The sequence below is a fragment of the Phacochoerus africanus genome, chromosome 1 (genome assembly GCF_016906955.1).
Source record: "Phacochoerus africanus isolate WHEZ1 chromosome 1, ROS_Pafr_v1, whole genome shotgun sequence".
Taxonomy (NCBI): domain Eukaryota; kingdom Metazoa; phylum Chordata; class Mammalia; order Artiodactyla; family Suidae; genus Phacochoerus; species Phacochoerus africanus.
The window spans coordinates 14345587-14359475 of NC_062544.1; the positions used below are offsets into that span (position 1 = coordinate 14345587).

The 13889-nt window shown below is 36.3% G+C and overlaps 1 protein-coding gene across 3 annotated transcripts in view; it reads right to left on the minus strand.

The window, feature by feature from the left end:
• Positions 1 to 4252: 4252 nt before the first annotated feature.
• The window catches only part of CLINT1 (clathrin interactor 1), a 57231-nt gene continuing 47594 nt past the window's right edge, over positions 4253 to 13889 (minus strand). Inside the window, exons 9-12 of one of the 3 annotated variants that reach the window (XM_047778322.1) lie at positions 12177 to 12251; positions 8460 to 8752; positions 7200 to 7404; positions 4253 to 5974 (exon numbers count right to left, since the gene is read on the minus strand). In XM_047778322.1, coding sequence (XP_047634278.1) covers positions 5628 to 5974; positions 7200 to 7404; positions 8460 to 8752; positions 12177 to 12251 — 920 coding nt within the window. In that variant the 3' untranslated portion in view covers positions 4253 to 5627. The remainder of the gene's footprint in view (positions 5975 to 7199; positions 7405 to 8459; positions 8753 to 12176; positions 12252 to 13889) is intronic. The other 2 variants (XM_047778401.1, XM_047778478.1) reach the window with 2 other exon arrangements.

The following is a 13889-nucleotide window of genomic DNA, read 5'->3' on the forward strand; positions in this document are numbered from 1 at the left end:
AGCTGAGAACATTCTAACGTGGGTTGCTTGTGTGGCAAATCGAGAGCTCACTTTCACAGTTCTCTACCTCACATCTGCACTAATGCGGTAAGTGGGAGTCCATACATTCACCAAACAGCTCACTTACAATTTCCTGCTGGGTTTCCCTCAGCATTTTAATTATCCAGTGTGTCCAGATTTTTAAGTTCATTTTATGTCTTTTTAGAGCTGCACCCACAGCATGTAGAGGTTCCCAGGCTAGGGGCTGAATCAAGCTGTAGCCACTGGTCTACACCACAGCCACAGCAATGCCAGATCTAAGCCACATCTGTGACCTACGCCACAGCTCACGGCAATGCTGGAGTGAGGCCAGGGATTGAACCTGTCTGTGTCCTCATGGATGCTAGTCAGATTCATTTCCACTGAGTCAGATGGGAACTCCCTTAAGTTCATTTTAAAACAAATGTATTCAGGTGCAGAAAAGTCAGATGAATGGATCAAGGGGTCACACAGCTAGGGGTTAAAACGAGATTAGATCTGTCTGCTTCTAAGTCCATGTTCTTTCCACAATAAAGTGCTGTCTCCCAAGAGAGCTGACACACAAAGCCAGTTTACTTGAGAAATCTACTTACCATAACGTATGCTCTATGTTTAGACAGTTAGATTTTTCTGTTTCATAAGTATTTGAGAAGAAAAAAGTTATTAGCCCTTCCCTCCAAATATAAATAACTATAGCCTTCATCTTATTAATGACTAGCTCCTAAACAATAGCATTATAGGTATCATTCAGGCAACTTATTTTAAACAAAAAAGTAAATATCCAAAGTACTATACAAGAACACTACGTACATTTATGGTTCCTGAAGATCACATCAGAGAAGTAAAAAAGTTTCAAGAGGGAAAAAGTGAATCTGAACTGGCAATAGAGATTCATATATCCTATGTAACCTGCTAGGAAGTAACTAATTCTCCCTCTCCCACAATACTAGGCAAATTAAAAATAGATACAATAGGAGTTTCTGTTGTGGCTGAGTGGTTAAGAATCCGACTAGTATCCATGAAGATGTGGGTTCAAACCCTGGTCTTGCTCAGTGGGTTAAGGATCTGGCATTGCTGCAAGCTGTGGTGTGGGTCCCAGACGCAGCTCAGATGTTGCTGTGGTGTAGGCCAGCAGCTGCAGCTCCAACTGGACACGTGCTGCAGGTGTGGCCCTAGGGAAGGAAAAAAACAAAAAAAACCCCCCCCCCCCAAAAAAAACCCAGATACAACAGAGAAACTGCTGAAAAGTAAAAAGGGAAAGAGGTATAGGATGGACAAAAGGGAGTCCTACATATCAGTAAAGAATATTTTCTTGCCAACTACAAATTTTGTTAATTGTTCTGGATTTGTTTTCGTGTGTCTTTTTTTCTCCCTTTCCTCTTTTCGTTCTCTTGTGATTTGATGACTGTTTTTAGTATTCCATTTGGATTGCCTCTTCTTTTGTGTATATGTATACATCCAGTGTAGATTTCTAGTTTGTGGTTACCATTAAGTTTGAATATAGCAGTCTCTACATACACAAGACTGTTTTAGGTCGCTGATCTCTTAATTTCAAATACATTTCCAGTATCCTGCATTTGCACTGTCATGATTGCTGGTTTCCATATTTTTGTGTGTGGATGATTTCCTGCCTTTACTGTGTTTGATTTTACCGATGAGCTTTCCCATTTGCAACTTGCTTTTTTTCTAGTTGTGGCCTTTTCCTTCCCACCTAGAGACGTTCCTTTAGCACTTACTGTAAGGCTGGTTTGTGCTGAATTCTCTCCACTTTTGCTTGTCTGAAAGGCTTTCGATTTCTACATCGAGTATGAATGAGAGCCTTGCTGCGTAATCTTGGTTGTAGGTTTTTTTTCCCTTTCCTTTTACATATATCATGCCGCTCCCTTCTGGCCTGCAGTTCTGCTGAAGAGGTCAGCTAATAGCCTTATGGCAATTCCTTTGTGTTACTGTTGCTTTTCCCTAGTTGACGTTAATGTTTTCTCTTTAATTTTTGTCCAGTTGATTAATACGTGTCTTGGCATGTTCTTCCTTGGGTTAATACTGTGGGACAACTCACTGTGCTTCCTGGACTTAAGTGTTTCCTTTCCCATGTTAGGGAAATTCTGGGCTATTATCTCTTCACGTATTTTCTCAGGCCCTTTCTTCTCCTTCTGGAACTCCAATAATGTAATAATGGCACAGAAGTCCAATTTCTTTCCATTCTTTTTCTTGCTTCTGTTCTGTGGCAGTGGTTGCCACCAGTCTGTCTTCCAGCTCGTTTGTCTATTCTTTTGCCTCATTTATTCTGCTGTTGATTCCTTCCAGTGTATTTTTTCATTTAAGTTATTGTATTCTTCATCTCCTTGTTCTTTAAATCTTCTAGCGCTTTGTTAAACATTTATTCTCTTCTCCATCTCTGCCTCCATTCTTCTTCTGAGACCTTGGATCATCTTTACTATCATTATTGTGAATTCTTTTTCTGGCAGACTGCCTATCTCCACGTCACTTACTTGTTCTTCTGGGGTTTTATCTTGTTCTTTTGTCCGGAACATACTTCTCTGATGTCTCTTTTTGTTTAACTTTGTGTTCTTAGTCTGTTCCACAGGCTGAAGGATTACAGTCCCCCTTGTTCTGGTGTTTGCCCCCTGGTTGGTCCCAGGGGCTTGTGCAGGCTTCCTGGTGGGAGGAACTGATGTCTGCCCACTGGTGGATAGAGCTGGGTCTTGTCCCTCTGGTGGGCAGGACTTGTCAAGTCTAAGTTTAGAGGCTGCTGTGGGCTCAAGACAACTTTAGGCAACTTGTCTGCTGATGGGTGGGACCAGGTCTGAGTGCCAAAATGGCAACCTCCAGGAGTGCTCATGCCAAGTATTCTGAGACCTGCGCCACCAGTGTTGCTGGCCCCACAGTGACCTAAAGCTGACCTCTGCCTCCCAAGGATACCCTCCAAGACCTGCAGGTAGGTCTGGCCCAGGCTCCTGTGAAGTCACTGCTTTGCCCTGGGTCCCAGTACACATAAACCTTGTAAGTCCCCTGCAAGAATGAAGTCTCTGTTTCCCCCAGTCCTGTGGAGCTCCTGCACTAAGCCCCACTGGTCTTCAAAGCCAAATGCTCTGAGGGCTCCTGGTGATGCCAAACTCCCAGTGTGGGGAGCCTGACTTGGGGTCAGAACTTTCACTCCAATGGGAAAACCTCTGTGATGTAATTATTTTCTAGTTTGTGGGTGTCCACTTGGCATGTATGGGATTTGACTATATAGGTGGAGGTGCTCCTTCTATCATCTTGTGTGGCTGCTGCTTTGGGTGTAGAGTATGTTTTTTGGTAGGTTCCAGTCTTTTCTGTCAATGGTTGTTCAGCATATTTGTGATTCAGATGTTTTCATGAGAGGAGGTTGAGGAGGTGAGCTTAAGTCTTTCTACTCCACCATCTGGTCTCCTCTCCCTTCCCACCTACTCCAAATTATTCTGGAGTAGTCAGACCTTTCTTTAAGTATCACTTAGTAACTAACCCCTTCAGGGACAAATCAGTAAACTGAATGGACCCCAGATCAGGCAATCCTTGTCTTCCTCTTTCATAGGCTCTGAAACAAAGAATACTGGAAGATAGCAAATTGTATGTTGAGGTGCAGTCATAACTGAGGCAGGGGCTCCCTTCTGTCCTCAGAGATACAACACTGGAAGAAGGTATAATACAAAACATGCTTTAGCGTTTTATTAGAAACAAAATATTTATTTCCTTTTGAGAACCATGTATGTCTGAGAAGATGCTGCTTTACCTCTCAATGTAAAGAGAAAGTTCATTTAAGACTACTTTTAAGCACCAGTGAAGATATTCTCCACGCTGCCACTAGAGCCTGGCTTGATTGCTCTGAAGTAACAACACTTGAAAGCTCCTATTCTTTGAAACTAATTTAAACACATTGAATTGTTGAAAGATTAAAAACCACAGTCAGCTAATTACACACACTCTCATCTCTTATTCAGCAAATGAATCACTTTTCATTACCGCTTAGCTGAAGTACATGAATTTCTGCCTAATTAGAAATGTTGTAGATGGAACATTAGCAAGAATGGAGTGGGTCAGGGTATCTTTGCTGCTTCATTTTTTAATTCCTAACAGTAGAGTTTGATAGGAAAGAATAGAGAAGTCGTTAACTAATTTTAAATTATTTATAAAACTTACTTTGCCCAAATTATAATTATTTTTTCTCCAAATGGTCTCAAATGTCTAACATAATGAAAGAAAAAGCAGTTCAACATTGATTTTAATGAACATTTTAATGTTATGTATAACAGAACTTTATGAATACAATGGAAACAAAGTTTTATCAATTTAATAAAAAAAATCAACACAAAGTAGGGGAGGTAATAATTTGATACCTATATTATAGTATTTATCTTAAAAAATATTCCCAGCTTGAGGTTGAAACAATTAATTTTGCATTCCAAACTCTAGAATCATGATTTTCATGTGAGCTTAATGCAGAATTACAGCAGGAAAACAAAAATATTTTAATTAATTTCCTTTATTTTCCATTAAATCAATAAAATCTTTGACTGCCACAGGTCTCCTTTAATAATATATATTTAACCCCTCTCTATTGGAACCATATTGCTAATGCCATATTATATACACTCAAAACCAAAACAAAAACTGTATAAAATCTAAAAGCCAACATCGTTGAGTTCTAACATTTATATTTAACTTAAGGTTCTGATGGATGTTTACCTTTTCAATTTTTTTTAAAAGACACCAAACAAAAGAAAAATAAATATTTTTCACTTTTGAATGTTCCTGTTACATGGTGGCTACAGGAATAAACACGGAAGGAAGCCTTGCCAAGTTAATCAGTGCAAAGTGTAAATGATGACTGCTAAAAACAAAAATACTGGAGGTTTTTTCTTTTAAAGGAAACCATACAGCAGTCTTGAAAAAAAAAATCTTTCCTAGTTCTGCAAAGAATAATTATAGCAGAAGATATGGGAAAAGTCCCATAGCTGTCACCAATTGCTTAAAGAGGTTCTGTTACAATAAAAATTTGGATAGTATAATAGCAGTGTTGCTGGAACATTAGCAAAAGTATATACATTCCAGTTACCTTTGATTTAGCCATAATCACATATGTATGCCTTTTTTTGGACAAAAATATATATTTTTATAAAAAACTGATCATCCAACTTTAATGATTTCATATATGGACTCAAAAGTGGTAGTAAAAGGAACAGACCCAATTGTGACAAGGCGATTCAGGGACAGAAAAATCAAGTTCCTCAGGAAAAGAAAAACGTATAAAATTAGAGATTCCAACACATTTATTCAGCCCTCTTCTAGTCTTTCCACAAATTATGATATTAAAATGGGCTCTTCAATTAATAAAGGCTTTCAATGGTCTTACTACCCCATTTGTGATCTAGTCTCACTGGGAAAAATGATTCTGACTGCCTCATCTGAAGTGCCCTTGCCTGGCCATCTGAAATACTAGATACTTTGCTTTTATAAAACCGCCTTTTTGGTTCTTAATACAGGCTTATTTTAATTGACAAAAGAAAGGGGAGTTGATTAGCATTTTCCATCCCAACATCACCTATCCACACCACTAAAATCCTTCATTCAATCTGCTCCTTTACAATCTCTCATTTGCTAAAGTTGGCGAAATTTGCAAAGGCATCTTGTTTGGGTTGTGCAGTTCCAGAAGTCATGGCTAAGTTGGGCATGCCCATTCCCACTGTGCCTGTCAGGCCCATCCCAGCAGCTGACATCCCTATGTTCATGTTCATGCCCATCATGCTCTGGTTCATCATCGGACTATTTCCAAGAGGGGCCATTCCCATGGTGCCAGTCATTACAGTGGGCATGCTCATAGGCATGGGTCCCCCCATCAAAGGGTTAGTTTGGGGCCGGACAGGAAGCATGTTTGATGGAGAATTGAGGTTTACAGCTCCAAAACTTTGGGTCATCACATTCATAGGCTGTTGCATATCTACCAGAAGAAAAGAGGAGACAAAAGAACTTTACCACACTGAATTCTTAGATCCATAGAGCAGGAAATAATATAATCCTCCTAATCATCAATACGTGTAAATGCCAACAGAATTACTTTATAGTGAGTTTATAAAAGAAGGCAATTAACTTGTATTGTTTATGCTTGAGAAATATTCAGTGGCTGTTAGCTCTGGTTTCCTAAAGATGTGGGAACAGTAGACCAGGGGAAAACATCAGGCACTTTAAAAATCATTCTTATAGAATCTATTATTGAATCTGACCTACCAAACTGTCAAGAGCTACTATGTATCAAAAACCTTAAAAAGTTTATATCCTTTGACTTACTCTATTTTTAGAACATTGTATTAAGGAAGAAAATCACATGTATAAAGATTTATACAAAGCCATGAAGTTATTTATAATAGCAAAAGGCTGGAAACAATTGAAATAACCAACAAGAGAGGAACTGTACACTGATATGATGGATAATTATAAAGATCTCAAAATTGCATTTTCTTAAAGAATATTTTACACAGGGAAAACAATGCTGAATGAGAACTGCAAGAAACAATATATACTGAATGAGCTCAGGTATTAAAAATGTGTTTAAGAAGACAAAAAAAATGAATGGAGATTACCCCTGGATTATAGAATTCAGATGAATTTTTTGTTTCTGGGACATATTTACCTGTATTAAAAAATTTTTCTACAACAAAACTTTTTGTCTTTTTAAGGCCACACCTGTGGCATATGAAAGTTCCCAGGCTAGGGGTCAAATTGGAGCTGCAGCTGCTGGCCTACGCCACAGCCACAGCCACAGCGGATCTGGGCCATGTTTGCGATCCACACCACAGTTCACAACGCTGGATCCTTAACCCACTGAGCAGGGCCAGGGATCGAACCCGTGCCCTCATGGTTAATAGTTGGGTTTTTACCATTGAGCCACAGAGAACTCCTACCATAAATTTTTTTATTTGAGTCATCAGGCTCCCCAAACTTAGCACAGTACAATAAATATCATGCCAAGAGTAACATACAAAGCAATTCATTGCAAGCAAGGATATCAGGTATTATGTAAAAAAAAAAAATCTTAAGTGAACACCCCATCACCTTCAATGCAGTTTGTGCTATGTATTTTATTTCATAGCTTGAAGCAGACCTGCATAAGAGTAAAGGATTACAAGTACACACACAAAAAAATGGGGTATCTTATGGTAACTTACTCTGTTGCTGAATCATTGTATTGAGTGATGGCTGCTGGGGTTTGGAAGGCTGCATACCAGGTAGTAAGTTGTCTAGGCTGATGTTTACACTGGGATCAGACCAAGTAGAGGGCAGGGTTTTGCTGACTGATTTCTGGACCATATCTGTATTCTGATTATAGAGAGGATTAGGCTTCTGCAGCACTGTGCTAACATTTTGCAAAGGCTGGAAAATAGAAAAATGCTCTAAAAGTTAAAGCACCTGCTCTATTAAGATTATCAGATGGCACTTTAGTCACACAATAACTCCAAAACATATACCAGACTTGGTAATAAACTCCTGAAACCAAAAAGAACTGTAAATGTTCTATGCTAAGATCTTCATTATCGTTATGGACAGAGCCACCGTGTGTGACAAGGACAAAAAAAGGGAAAGAAACAGAAGAAAGAGGAATAATAAAAAATGTACCAATGTGAAGAATCACAACACAGTTGCATAAAGAATAAACAGGCTTGGGCTTGTTTAGTTCAATTTAATGGTATTTGTGTGGTTTTCATGTCCTTTTTCTTAACGTTAGGTCTAATATCTGTTACACAGATCAGTCACCTTTCTGATTCTTTCTTCCTTTATCCTAATACCCAAAAGAGGAGAATCTATACATTAAAATGAATAATTAGTACCATAAACAAATATCCTGAGTAGCCTGAGTCAAAAACAAAAGTAACTGGCACAACTCAGGCACATATATTCTAACCCTGCACTAATTTGAAATCCTAAACTAGTATTAGGTAATTTTAGATTTAATTATAAAAAGGGTGACACAGAAAGTTCCTATTAAGTTGTTTATGAAAATGTGAGTTGAAAGATAAGCCTATATAAACATTATATAAGGTAGAGCAGACCCAGAATAGTGAAAAACATTTCATTATTTTAAAGAATAATTTTCTGTATTAGCAATGTATCTCTGTTCCTTCTTAAAAACAATTTTAAACTATTAAATACCAATTTACTTATTAATTCAATAAATTTTTAGCATATACCTTGTCTGTGCAAGGCATCACACTTAACTTTTGCAAAGACTGCAAGATGGGTGAGAACGCCTTGCCCTGGAGAACCCAAATGACTAAACCAGGGCAAAGGGCATAAGGTAAATGCAATGTGCAAAAGTAATCTATGCATCACTTGTTCATTTTTCTGTTTTATGCTAATCTGCCACTATATTAGTTAGAGCACTTCAAAGATTATGAATCACAATTTCCAAAGGAGGCAGGCCAACTTACCTGTGATCTTGACATGGGCAAACCCAGCCCTACAGTATTAGTGCTCATCATAGAGAAATTCATACTCTGGGAAGATGTCATGGTTGCCTGGGATGAGCCCATAAGATCAAATAGTTCTGAAGAATTTGAGGAACCTGGAGGTGGGCCTAGAGCTGGTTGTGAGCCACTGACAAGTTCTACAACTGGCTGTGAGGCACTGCCAAAGAGCTCGCCACTGGCAGCAACAGGGCCTGATGGGGCTTGGTTGAAGGCACTCCAGTCACCAAAGTCTCCGTTCCCACTTGTTGGTGTTACTAAGAAAAACAATTTTAAGTGTAAGAAAGTTTCTGAAATGCACAAAACAAATACGACAATCTACCAACTGAAACAAATTAGAGCTGATCTGTGTCCATCCAGATTAACATCTGCAGGTACCGTCTCCATCTGGACGTTATTCTTTTATGAATATTCCACAAATGCTAACAAGGTGGCAAAAGAAAAAAAACTTCCACATGTAAAGTAAAATTCATCTTTTGGCATTGGTTCATCATCGGACTATTGAGCCACAGAGAACTCCTACCATAAATTTTTTTATTTGAGTCATCAGGCTCCCCAAACTTAGCACAGTCTGAGGTAACACATTAAAAATTACAATTAAAACTTCCCTTCAACCTAATTTTGCATATCAAATATGTTTCTACCTAACAAATATGAACTAGCCTGAGACCCCTCCCCCCAAACACAAGAAGAAAACCCTAAACTGGTTAAACTTTTTGCTGGGAGATCCAGAACCCTCATGCAAAAAATAACTCAGTAAAATCAGAGAATTCAATCCTTTCTTTTCATTCGTTATTTGGAAAACTTCAAAGAGGAATCAAACTACGATTTATACTAACGCAAGTAAATAAAACCCCAAATTCATTTAAAAAAAAAAAACTCAATAAAATTAAGAATAATAGGATTAGTAAATTTCTGTAAGAAGTTCTCACCCATTTAGCCACACTTCCATTGACAACACAAGGGCTGCAGACAGCCATGATATGTAACCTTAGTATATTGCTTGCTTCAAATGAGACTGTTCAATCTAAGTAAAAAGTCTTAAGAGGGGAACGCATGCTAATATTTTAAGAAAGAAACAAAATATTTTATAATTACTTCAGTGTAATTATAACAAGTTTGAGATTTAATACATTCAATAATATAAAAATTGATAAAGGTTAATAGACTGAAGTATTTAAGAAAATGGATATTGTATCTTAATGGCTGTGTGTAACCCTTAACCTTTACTGTGACTTACTTTAAAAAGCTAAGTTGTGAAGATTAAATAACTTAATATACTGTAAGTGCCATTTAAGGTTTGTTATTTATTGTTCCTCTGGATTAACTGTGAAAAGACAGGGGAGAGCCAAACCATCACATTTTCTTTCCTTTAAGTATGCATATAAAAGTGTAAGTCAAGCTTCTTAAATTCTGCATAAATAATAACTATTTGGAATAAAATAAATAGGAAGGCTAGTGACATTAAATTTTTTTTAAAACTAGGCTATACTAAGTAAATAAACCTTTTTAAAGGACAAATAGATAAATATGAATTAATAGAAGTTGAGAAAAAGCAAAGAGGAAGAAAGAACTACATATAAAGTGTCATCTGAAAGCGAACAGTATGTATTTCTAAATTAACACCATTTCTTTGCACTCCATGTTCTCTTACAACTTGGAAATGCATTTGGTCTAGCCTAAAAGGTAAACCACTGTAAAATTCATTATGCTAAATATCAAAAGAGAATAATATTAGGTCTTTAAAATTATATTCTTCTATTAACCATATCATAATGTAAGCACCCTCAAAAGAGAAAATAATTCACTTAGAAACCCCAAGCTCTACCAATAACTTAATGTAAGAACTGGGCTAATATTTGTTACCTCAGTATTTTGCTAAAACATATCTTTGATCTTTACAAAAAAGAGTGAATTAACGAGTTCAATTAGTTCTCTATATTAAACAATTTAAACTAATTTAAGGAAGACTGCTGGATAAAGGTAAACTTCATGCTGGTTTTCTATTTGCTTGATCTATAAAAGAGACTAAGAATGAAAACTGGGGCAAAATGTGTTGCCCCATCTGCAAACTTTATCTAAGATGATTAATCACGTGGGGAAGAGATTTCTAGTGAGGCATATATTGTTCAGAAATGATTAATCATTGTTGCAACAGTTTCAGCCCCATGCGTAATGGTGATAGGTTATATTAATCACATGCATATAGATGAAGCGATGTATCACTTAGCAACATTAACATATTTGAATTATTTGCATATAGGCAACTTTATACACATAAAAACTTTGAGAATTACACAGGCTGTAAAATTAGGGCAATGTTTATTTTCTACTTTGATTTGCCTGAAGTAAGGTATTAACCCTTAGAAGGCATAACCATATTGCTAAAATGAAGTAGTTCATCACTACACAATTCTGGTTTCTAGGAGATACTTTGAATTTACACAAGTTGTCCAAGTTACCCAAATTACATTAAAACCTATGCATCTCCCTTCCTAAAAACTCACAAACCTAGATAGTACTAAATGTAAATTTTAATCCAATTAATATAATGGGGATAGATAATTCTACTTGAAATAAGACTAATTCATTTCAATTATATCTTTCCTCCTTCCCTTACCTCATGTTTATGATCTTCATAGTTAAACTTTTTTATATTTTATCTCAAACTTCAGAATGACCACACTTTATATTAAAAGACACTACAACTTAAAAGACACTTAATAATGAATTTAGACCCTACTCTACATACTTCTGTAGGCATTACTTTATCCATATGAAGAACTATGACTACTCTATATGAAGAACAAGTAGCATTATTCCCAATTTTAGAAAGGTGGAGGCTCAGAGGCTTTCAGAAAGTTAAATGGCAACCATAGTATATGGCAATGGGGTTAAGATAAAAATATTAATAAAGAAAGGGAAAGATACAGCCCTTCACACCAGTCCTTTATGTTTAAGCCTATATTCTACTTAGATGGAAGCTTTTCCCCCTTTTTAATTTTTTTAAAAAAAACTAAGGGTATAATTGACATATGACATTATATTAGTTTCAGGCAGACAACATAATGAGTCAATTTTCACAAATTTTACAAATATTGTGATCACAACAAATCTAGGGTATTTTTAAATTTCTAATTTAACATGGAATGAGGAAGTTTGTTTTTTTTTTTTGCCTGAGTTTCAACTGCTCACTATTTAAGCTATGTCAAAATGAAGTTCAGTTTTTCATAGAAATTCTCTTAAGATATCCAAGTTACAAAGACATGGATTTTAGTAAGATAATCTCCCCAGTTCCAATGTCCTTGAATTTCATTCATGAAAATCATATCATAAACTAAACATAACCCATAATATTCTAGATGCCCAAGTGAGATTTATACTTCTTCACAATCCCTACCCATTTACTCACCCCTCCCTCTCAAAAACTAAACAAGAGTTACCTGTGAGTGAGAGCAGTTTTATTTAGGTATACTGAGTAGTTTACAACCAACTAATTCATTTGGAAAATTTAAAGATACTGGCCAAATAAAGTACTTTTGTGAATAAATTCTCTGGGAATTAGGAATTATAAATACTCCAAGTAGAAAAATGACAAAAAGAAGCTGATTGAGCAGGGGGTGGGGGGAAAAGAGTTGTTATTTTCACTGCCCCTAGATTTCTGGCCAAATTGTATCATACCTTGGGAAGGGAAATTGCCTGATGCAGCAGCTGAACCAAAGTCAGCAAATCCTCCAAATAAATCAGCTGATCCTCCTAGAAATTAAGTTTGAGGAAAAAGTTAAACTGTTAGAACCATGCAGAAATTCCTGCCAAAATTTTTAATCTGAATCCAACCACGAGGAATGTAATCGAACAAATACAAATTGAGGGACATTCTCAAGACTCTTCAGAAAAAGTCATCATAAAACACAAAAGACTAGGACTACTTCAGATTAAAGAAGACTAAAGAAAAATGAGAAGTAAATGAAAAGTGTTATCTCTGACTGGACTCTGGATATTTAAAAAAGTGTTATCCTGAAATAACATAATTGAGACACAAGGGAAATGTGAATATGGTCTGTATATTATACAATACTGTCTTTATGTTAAATTTCCTAAGTATGATAATGATATTGTGATTATAAGGGAGAATGTTCTTGTTGTAAGGAGATACACACTGAAGTATTTTAGGGGCAAAATGTCATGAAGTTTGCAATTCTCTCTCAAATGTACAAAATAAATCAATGAAGAACTAGAGAAAAAAGGTGGCAAATTTTCTGGAGTTTGAAATTTATTAAAAAAACAACAAAAAAAAACCTTGAGGTTGTTCTGCATAAAAAGCAGTTTTAATAGCTACAGGAAGAATGCAATGATTCAGTTGGACTTTTCTCCCCTATTGTTTACATGCAAATACTTGCTTTTTTAATACTTAAAAAAAATAGGAGCTTTTTGCTACTTCCAGACTGGTATTTTTAAAGGGGTGAGATTCAAATTATAAGGCTGCAGATTAATCTGTGTGCATTAATATCACATTTCTCATACAAATTTTCATTTGTAAACACTACATGAATATCTGCTTTTATCTACAATTTGAACAGTCACATTATGTTAAATTTTATATTCCACTTCTGCCCAATTCAGTTATCAGTGAAACAGCAATAGCCAAAGGATCTAAAACCTTAAATAGTTGTCTTTATTTTTGTTTGTCCTTAAAGATTTCACCTCTTGAGAGTCACAACCTTAGAAATTTAGAACGGCAGTTCAATTATAGTGCTTTTAGTGTTATGTGAACATTATATAGGTTACATCACAGCTGCTTAGCCTGCAGTGCTTAGAAACTAGCCAGGTGGGACTGGAACATCTGGGCTGCACTCAAACACCACCAGGGACAGCTTCCAACATCTGGTGCCATTTCTGAATTGTCTTATCGCTGCAAGACATTCTGCCCCATCTGCTACACTCAACTGGGTTAATTAAACTAGAACCATCTCCCCTTCTTAATAAATGGCCAGCAGTAATAAAAGGAACAAATCAGTTTCAGATACATGTATACTTGGTATTTCTTTTTAAGGCATATTTACTGTAGACTATCAGGCATAACGAATTCCTCATTCCTTCCCCTTACTACAGATGCACATATTCACATATCGCCTCACTTACCATGAACTAACTTCCACCAAGGCCAAGGTTCTCTACTCCTACCAACAACTACAGCTCATAGGTCTACTCTCGCTTCATCCAAAGGAAAATATCACAGTGATTTGTTTCTCTCTTTTTTAAAGATACATACATCATGATAAATGTGACAAGGCATATAAAACATCAATGAGCTACATTTTTAAACTATATAAAAAAAGCACATGTATTAATAAAACCTAGTGTAGTTCCTGCTTAATATTCCTAAGTTTGTCT